The 9,119-nt window shown below is 45.5% G+C and overlaps 1 protein-coding gene across 1 annotated transcript; it reads left to right on the forward strand.

The window, feature by feature from the left end:
• The first annotated feature begins 2,905 nt into the window (after positions 1-2,905).
• On the forward strand, positions 2,906-6,474 carry c1qtnf6b (C1q and TNF related 6b). Its single transcript, XM_084004925.1, has 3 exons — positions 2,906-3,033; positions 5,281-5,466; positions 5,675-6,474. Exons 2-3 carry the CDS (start codon positions 5,292-5,294, stop codon positions 6,220-6,222), a joined length of 723 nt encoding a protein of 240 aa, XP_083861051.1. The 5' UTR covers positions 2,906-3,033; positions 5,281-5,291; the 3' UTR covers positions 6,223-6,474.
• The last annotated feature ends 2,645 nt before the right edge of the window (positions 6,475-9,119 follow it).

The following is a 9,119-nucleotide window of genomic DNA, read 5'->3' on the forward strand; positions in this document are numbered from 1 at the left end:
CCACTAGTTGCTGCTGTTACGAACGTAATCACTAGCTTGGTAAACTAAACAGAAATGTGTCGTTGGTTTGCAACGAGGTGAAACATTTTAAAAGTGAAACTTACCAGGAACAGTAACGTTAGTAAAACTCTGCAGCGGCGTATTTTCCCCCGTTGCCTCGAGCGTCAACCCCGCCCCCAGCCCCTAACGTAAGCCGGGCCCGGTTCCAGCCCAGCAAAGAGTTGGGGCCGCTCGGGAACCAGTTTTCCAGGCCGAGAGCCGGCTCTTTGTCTGTGGAAACAGGAAGAACTGGTTCGCGATTGGGCACCGGCTCCGAACCGGCCCTCAAAATGCCTCGGTGGAAAAGGGCCAACAGTGATCTAACACAGATGTATTCACTTATTTTATGTGTTTTGTTTGCGTTATCCTCTCCTTTGTGGTGATAATAATAATAATAATAATAATGATAATAATAATAATAACATTCAGGTGATGAAGTGTATCCTCAGAGGAACCCGACTTCCGTTTAATTATGTCCACATTCACTCAGCTGTTTAACTTGGCTAACAGGCTACACCAACTAGCATGGGTTAAACCAACTAACACAGGCTAAACCAACTAACACAAGCTAAACCAACTAACACAGGCTAAACCAACTAACACAGGCTAAACCAACTAACACAAGCTAAACCAACTAACACAGGCTAAACCAACTAACACAAGCTAAACCAACTAACACAGGCTAAACCAACTAACACAAGCTAAACCAACTAACACAGGCTAAACCAACTAACACAGGCTAAACCAACTAACACCAACTAGCAGCTACAGCTGCCAACAGCTGGTGGCTGACAGAACTTTTCAGTGGATTTCTGCCCCCAGACAAGGAAGTGACCATATTTGTGGACTGTGGAGGAGCGACGGGTGGATCCATTACAGTTGCAAAGTAAAATGACAAAAACTGACCTAAAAAACAAAATTAAAACAACAACCATCCTTGGTTTTAGCTGCTCATGAATTTGGTTCACATGAACTTTTAAGCCGAAAACACATAACTCTGATTAAAAAACAGCCAAACAAAAACTAATCTGACAACCTGGGAATCAGACATCACATTTAAAAAACATTTAACAATTTAAATAAAACTTTTAACAGCTGCAACATTCATCTCATATTGTGCTTTATTGGATTGTTGTTTAATCACAACTATAAAATCCTGAAATCCAGCTGAGTACTTTTCTATTTAAGAAGAGTTCAGTTTCCTCCATCCTTCCATAGACGGTAAAACAGCTGGAGGCAGTTACTGTGGTTTCATGTATCCTGGGAGTGTGGTTAGACTGGGAGGAGTGGGAGGAGAGGGGGAGAGAGAGAACAGAGGTTCAGCTGGAATACGGAGAGAAAGGGAGAGACTGAAGTGTTAGTAAAGACAGACTGAAGAGTTAGAAAAGAATACTTTTCCCGAGCTGAGCCTGAAATGGGACTCAGCTCGTGTCTGTTGATCTAGATCAACGTGGATCAGAGGCCTGTACTACTCAGCGAGTTCAACATACCAGTTCTGTTATCCATCTTCAGTATCCCTCACAAAGGCAATCAGAGGTCAGCGGTCACACGGCGCTAGTAAATGTAACTAATGAAACCAGGGCTGGCAAACAATGAAAACTTTTAATCAGATTAATCGCAGGGTAGCTGTGGATTAATCCGATTAATCATCATTCTCTGTATATTGTTGCGTGAACAGAAAGATGAATGGAGCAGAATGTGAAGATTATACTTCTTACATCTTTCCTTTGAAGTTAACGTTTCTACGTGATGTTCTGATGTTTGACATCCAGGTTTCCACACGAACACAAACTAGACAACGACCTTGAACAACGACCTTTAACAACGACCTTTAACAACGACCTTTAAACTCACACACTCAAACCAACAATAAGCATCAACATCTTCACCCTAAGGACCTTAACGAGGTGTTGTCCCACGTTGGGATGATTCATTAGAAACATCAATTTACATTCATGGGACGTTAGCTAGCATAGATGCCGCTTTTTTGTTAGCATCGTAAAAAAGTAGCAAATCTGCGACTTTTTCTCTTTGAATATTGCCCCCTCCCCGCTTCTCACTTTTTTTCCCATACAGTGGCCCTGATACTCCGTCGTACATAGGAGCAGAATATCAGCGAAAGCACGAGCATGTAGGCCGCCATTGTTGTTAACGTTATGTGACGTCGCGGGGGATAGAAGTCAGGCTAGAGGGTCGAGGGGCGGGGCGATGACATGCGTTTTTGCCGTCACGAAAACAAAGACGAAACGGAGGGGCGGCGTTTATTTCTTTTTTACCCAGGGACCTGGTTTCAACAAAGTGCGTTTTCAGGCACAGAAAACGTTGGATCCATGTGGACGGTCGTCCCGAACACACAAGACTTCTGTGTTTATGCACAAAAAACGTTTCCGTGTGGGCGCAGCCCTGAGGTTGACTGTCTACACCGTTCTACACCGAAGTCTGAACACATCAAGTCCTGAACTCCTGAAAAACACAGTCAAATAAAGTTAAAGGGATAGTTCGGAATTTTGGACATAAGACGTCTCCAGACGTCTCGAACACACCGGCTGAGTTGGAAAATAGGTCTTATGTCCAAAATTCCGAACTATCCCTTTAAATAGAGGCACAGAGAGAGAGAGAGAGAGAGAGAGAGAGAGAGAGAGAGAGAGAGAGAGAGAGAGAGAGGTATATATTAGGTATATTTATCTATATTATTTGTATATATTCATTTAATTATCTATATTATTCTGTTATCTCTTATTATTGTAATTTTAGTTTATTGTATGCATTGTACTAATTGTGCTTTGGCAACACATTTCATGTCATGCCAATAAAGCCTTGTGAATTGAATTGAGAGGTAGAGAGAGGTCGAGGTATCGTAGAGAGAGAGAGAGAGAGAGAGAGAGAGAGAGAGAGAGAGAGAGAGAGAGAGAGAGAGAGAGATTGGTAGAGGTAGTCTCTCACATCTCCTCACTACTCCCGTCTCTCCCGGACTTAGGCTCGGACTCGCAGCAGGTAAGAACAGACCGGACACCGACACGACGTGACGTAACGACCCGTTATCGAGCCGTGAACTCTAAGCAGACGGAGGAGAAGGACGCGCGTGCCCGCTTCACGAGCCGCCAACTCAGCAGCTTTTTGGGAAAACTTGGATATCGGCGTGCACGTATCTCACGCACGGGCTCACAACACAATTTAACGTGCAGCGCGCGCGTCTGTGCGCGCGTGTGTGATGTGATCAGTGATGTGATATATGTGTGTGTGTGTGTGTGTGTGTGTGTGTGTGTGTGTGTGTGTGTGGAGATTAATGTAGACGTGGCTTCCTGAATGAATTCAGACTGTTGTTGTTATCAGTCAGCTGCTGCAGATGTGTTGATGGGGGGGGGGGGTGTTACGTCAGGGGAGGTGTTGATGGGGGAGGAGGGGGGGGGGGGGGGTGACGTCAGGGGAGGTGTTGATGGGGGAGGAGGGGTTAAACCACTATGTAGTTAACAAATGACAAATCATATTATATTTGTCAAATGGACCAAATATGTGTAACTTTTTGCTCATATAAATATATCTTTAATAGGATTGTATTATTTTCTAATGTTAGTCTGTATTCAAATGGGCAACCTGTCAATGAAGCATGTTTTGAATTTGAGTTCCATGCGGGAGGCTGGGATCATGTCTTTGTTCAAGGTCACCCTAGATCACCCTAAGGCATTATGGGTAAAAGGATCACCCCAGATGTTTGTGTTATGTAATGTTGTTTATTATATATATTAGTGCTGTCAGTTAAAGGCGTTAACCCATTTTAACAGCGTACTTTTTTTTCGCAGTATTAACATTCTTTTTGGCCTCGCAAACTGTAGTTTTTTTCACATGCTATTGCAAAAACTAGTGACGTTAGAAAAACTACAAAACTACACCGGATCTAGCTAGACAGGAAACAAAACAATAGCCACGCTGTTTGGGAGCCGGGTAGTTGCCGAGACACATTACTGTTTGAGTGAAGGCGAGCAAAAACCAAAACGAACGAAAAAATGGATGGTAAAAAGATTCTGAACGGAAAGTTTTCATTTAAACAGTTGCCAGATGGTTCTTGCTGGCATGGGTCACTGTCGCCAGGAATGGTGGTCCACACATGAAGGAGCACACAGCCAAATGGCCTGCCTTGCACGCAAGTAGCAGCACCGGCAACATCGGTACCTTCGGAGAGGTTGTTGTGGCCATGTTGTGCAAAAGAAGCGAGCTTCTCTCTTGTCTGAAAATGTCAACAGGCTTGTCTGTTTGAGTAGCTGGCTGAAAGCAAAGAATTTGTAGGCTTACCTTTTATTGGTAACCTAACTGTTACTGTTCATTAAAGTCCCAGTCAGCAACATTTTTTTGATCATATTCACCAAAGCCGACACTATGCTCCGATAGAACAACATAAATCATCCGTTTTTAGAAAAAACCTGCCTCTACGTGAACGTAGAGCCTGTTTGTTTTGCAAAATATCAACAAATCCCGGGTCACCCTGTCCAATCAGCATGCAGGGCTGTGTTCGTGCACACAGAGAGCCCCTCCCCCTCGGGTCGTACCACTATCACAGGGGGGAGGCTGAGGGAAGTAGGAACAAGCTTCTAATTCCTCGGTTAATAACCGAAACGAGGAGGTCCAAAACAACCAAGGAAAAGAAAACACCGGTGGAAAAGAAGGAAAAAAGAAAGATGGCGACGGTGCCCGTGATAAAACCAGAGTCAACATCGGACCCGCGTTTCAAAGGTGGCGTGATCTAAGGGATTTCAAAGGGCACGGAGTCGAGGGGGAGGAGCTCGGTGGTCGTGGGGGAAGAGCTTGGTGGTCGAGGGGAAGGAGCTCGGTGGTCGTGGGGGAGGAGCTCGGTGGTCGTGGGGGAGGAGATCGGTGGTCGTGGGGAAGGAGCTCGGTGGTCGTGGGGGAGGAGCTCAGTGGTTGTGGGGGAGGAGCCTGAGAGTTGTAAACATTCAAAATCTGACAGAGTGCCCTCCATCTGCTGGACTTGCAGACTGGGACTTTAATTCTGAAATGAGATGTTCACAGCAAACTTTATTAAGCCATGGTTTAACTGCACTATAGACTGTGTCCTAGAACCTGTACTTTATCATTTCATTTTGTATTGCAGAGTCCTCCTTTACCTGAAATGTGCACTTTATAATTTTATTTTGTACTGCCCTGTTTGCTTATGTTGTTTTCAACAAAAGAAAACATTTGCATAAAGTAAGCCAATCCACTTCTCTCACGTCCAACTGTGTCCAGGTGTGACAGCCATGTTGGTGGTGTGTTTGAGGCTGATTTGGCTCCTCCCCCTGGTTCGCTGCGTGACCCCCCCCTCCAGACCTCCATCCAGACTCTGCCGACGGTGCTGTGATCCCCCAGAGATGCCAGCACCCCAACATCAGATGCCGGAGATCCGCACCGTCATCAACATGACCATCCTCAAAGGTACCCGAGGCCAGTTAGCTTCCGTTAGCCACCGAGAACGCTCTCTTCCTGTCTGCTTGATCAAATCAGACTTCATCATTTAATGTCCCCCAAAAATAGTAAACATTGTGATGTCATACTTTGGCCCTCATGTGCTGCCATAGTGAAGGAACTAGGAACTAGCTGGAAGTAAAGAAGATGATTAACCTCCTGATGTTCCTTCATGCAGGTGATAAAGGAGACCGGGGCGACCACGGTACACCTGGTAAGGCCGGCCTAGAGGGATCCCCGGGCCACCGAGGACCCATGGGCCCCAAAGGCACCAAGGGCCAGATGGGGGCCCCTGGAGACGCCTGCAAGATCCCAGGCTCGTCCTTCTCGGTGGGCCGACGTAAGTCCCTGCACAGTGTGGACTACTACCAGGCGCTGGTCTTTGACACGGTGTTCGTAAACCTCCACGAGCACTTCAACATGTTCAAGGGGAAGTTCTACTGCTACGTGCCGGGGATCTACTTCTTCAACGTCAACATCCACACCTGGAACTTCAAGGAGACCTACCTGCACCTGATACACAACGACAAGGAGCAGGTGATCCTGTATGCCCAGCCCAGCGAGAGGTCCATCATGCAGAGCCAGAGCGTCATGCTGGATCTGGCCCTGAACGATGAGGTCTGGGTCCGGCTCTACAAGAGGGAGCGGGAGAATGCCATCTACAGCGACGACGTGGACGTTTACATCACCTTCAATGGATACCTGGTGGCGCCCGGCGTCCAGTGAGGACGGGCCAGACCACGGACGGGCCAGACCTAGGACAACCAGTCCGGTGCTTTTTTTAAATGAGCCTGGAGGCGGAGCCTCTTTAACGAGGACGAGGCAGGATGCTCCGATTAGGAAAAGCGTTGCCAACTTCCTCTCAGGGTCTTTATGGATAAACACAAGTTGTATCAGGAATTCTGTATTTGTGCTCTGAAAGGAGAGTTTCTGTCGTTCTGACGTACTCGGACGACCAATCACATTAAATCATATTCAACCGAAGACTCGTTATTATTGGCTACAAGCAAACACATAGAACGTAGATCTGTGTACGACACATTGATGCAGGGTCATGTGACTGGAGGAGTTGAGCTGAACTTGGTATCAGGTCTATCAGGTGTATCAGACCTATCGGGTCTGTTGGGTCTATCAGTTCTATCAGTTGTATCGGGTCTGTCAGGTCTATCAGGTGTATCTGGTCTATCGGGTGTATCAGGTCTATCATGTCTATCGGGTGTATCAGGTCTATCGCGTCAATCAGGTCTGTCAGGTCTATCAGGCCTGTGGGGCCTATCAGGTGTATCAAGTCTATCAGGTGTATCAAGTCTATCAGGTGTATCTGGTCTATCGGGTGTATCGGGTCTATCAGGTCTGTCGGGCCTATCAAATGTATCAAGTCTATCAGGTGTATCAGGTCTATCAGGCCTGTGGGGCCTATCAGGTGTATCGGGTCTATCAGGTGTATCGGGTCTATCAGGTGTATCAGGTCTATCAGGTCTGTGGGGTCTATCAGGTGTATCGGGTCTATCAGGTGTATCGGGTCTATCAGGTGTATCAGGTCTATCAGGTCTGTGGGGTCTATCAGGTGTATCGGGTCTATCAGGTGTATCAGGTCTATCAGGCCTGTGGGGTCTATCAGGTGTATCAGGTCTATCAGGTCTGTCGGGCCAATCAGGTGAATCGGGTCTATCAGGTGTATCAGGTCTATTGGGTCTGATCATGTGGTTCGGTATCGTCGCAGAAACAAAGACTTCAGGAAATTCATGTGATATAAAATTAGATATTAACGTTTTCTATGATATGATATATAATAGACATAATATATAATATATATCTATAAAAGCTATGATTTATATATATATATATACATAATATATATCTATAATAGCTATGATTTATATATATATATATACATAATATATATCTATAATAGCTATGATATATATATAAATATATATATATATAATATAATATATTATATATATGTTGATATATCTAATAGCTATGATATCAGCAGTCATGGGAGCGGGGAGGGAGGAAAACTGGAGATGTGGGTGATGATAAATGTAATAAAAGGTGGGGCCCCGCGGCCAACAGCTGCTTTCTGAAGTCTGTTTGCCTGTATATTAGAAACAGGAAGCAGCGTGCCAAGGCAGCGCCCTCCTAATCACAAGCACATGACCTCTGACCTCATCTGCCAGAGACAACTGATGACGTGTAAGGTGGACCGAGGAGAGGGATTCAATCTGCACCTTTTATGATCCCAGGACAGGAAGTGCAGCGAGATGCCGGCTAACCTTCCTTCTCCTCGTGTTACCACGGCGACACAGCAAGGTCAACCAGAGGACCGCCATCCATCACACAACCAACACAAACCCAATGTTAGTTTCTATAAAGGAGATCACCCACACAAGCAGACCGGCTGTCTGGCTCCGTTTTAGGAGGAAAATTACAGAGTGGGTACGCTAGTTAGGCTGAACACACACAAACACACACACACACACACACACACACACACACAGCAGCACTCCTCAGTCTGCAGCAAAGGAGGAGGTTAATATGAGTTATTATCATTCTGTCATTTCTGATCAATTTGATAGTAAACAGTAAGCAAGGGGCTCTTTCTCACATACAAACTCAGACCAGACCAGATTAGGTGGAGGAACCAGAGACTGTCTGTGGTCCAAACAACAAGGTCTCTGCTGTATTTATGTCTCGATGACCTTATTTGGAGTGTTAATAGAGCAGCTAGAATGTTAGCGTAGCCTAGCACCATCAACCAGACTCCATTCAGAAAACAAGCGTTTTAACAGTAGTTATCTTGTGGTCTTGCAGACAGACCTAACAAAGCATGACTCAGCACTTTTTACTGATCACCATCATTATGGAGTTATTTCTGCATCCTTTTCATCTGGTTATTGATATTAAATCACAGATCAATACTTTATTCAGGGTTCCTCCAGCTGTAGTGAACCAGCCCCCCCTCTAGAAAATGTACTCACAAATGTGTTCCTCCATCTCGGTCTGGTTGATCATAACAGCGGCAGCCTTCAACACAAGTAGCTTTATTTAAACAGATTGAGCAGAATTTAAAGGTGAGGTGATGTTGGAGGTAAATGTGTAAAAACAGGAAAATCCTGAAAGGAGAAGCAAACAGAGCTGCTGGTAGCAGCCAGGCTTTCATAGACTGGGAACACTGTTCCCAGTTGACCCTAACGATCCTCCACCACCAGAGGCCTGGGTTGCAGTCGAATAGTCAAAAAATTAGGTCCTAACTCCTATTCCTTGACCTCTGCGGAAAATGTCACAGGTTTAAGGAAAGTCAGAAGGAGAATTCAAAAGGATTTAGGAAAAGTCAACCGCGGTGCTCAGAGAATCAAACCGGATTTTCGCTAAGCTACGTCATTATAATACAGCTGGAGTCGGTTTCCTGAAGCCTTCTTAAAGCCTTCTTAACGCTACGTCATTCGTAACCCCTACTTAGAGTTCCTACTTAACATTTTGCGTGTTTCTCGAAACGTTCTTTGCTACGAATCTCTTTCGTACGTCATACGTTGGTAAGGTTGGTCTGGAGCGCCCTTAAAGCCTTCTTAGCTCTACCGTAGTGATGTTTCCGCTCCTGACGCTAGTCGCCGCCACTG

Source organism: Eutrigla gurnardus, assembly GCF_963514095.1.
Source record: "Eutrigla gurnardus genome assembly, chromosome: 3".
Classification (NCBI taxonomy): Eukaryota; Metazoa; Chordata; class Actinopteri; order Perciformes; family Triglidae; genus Eutrigla; species Eutrigla gurnardus.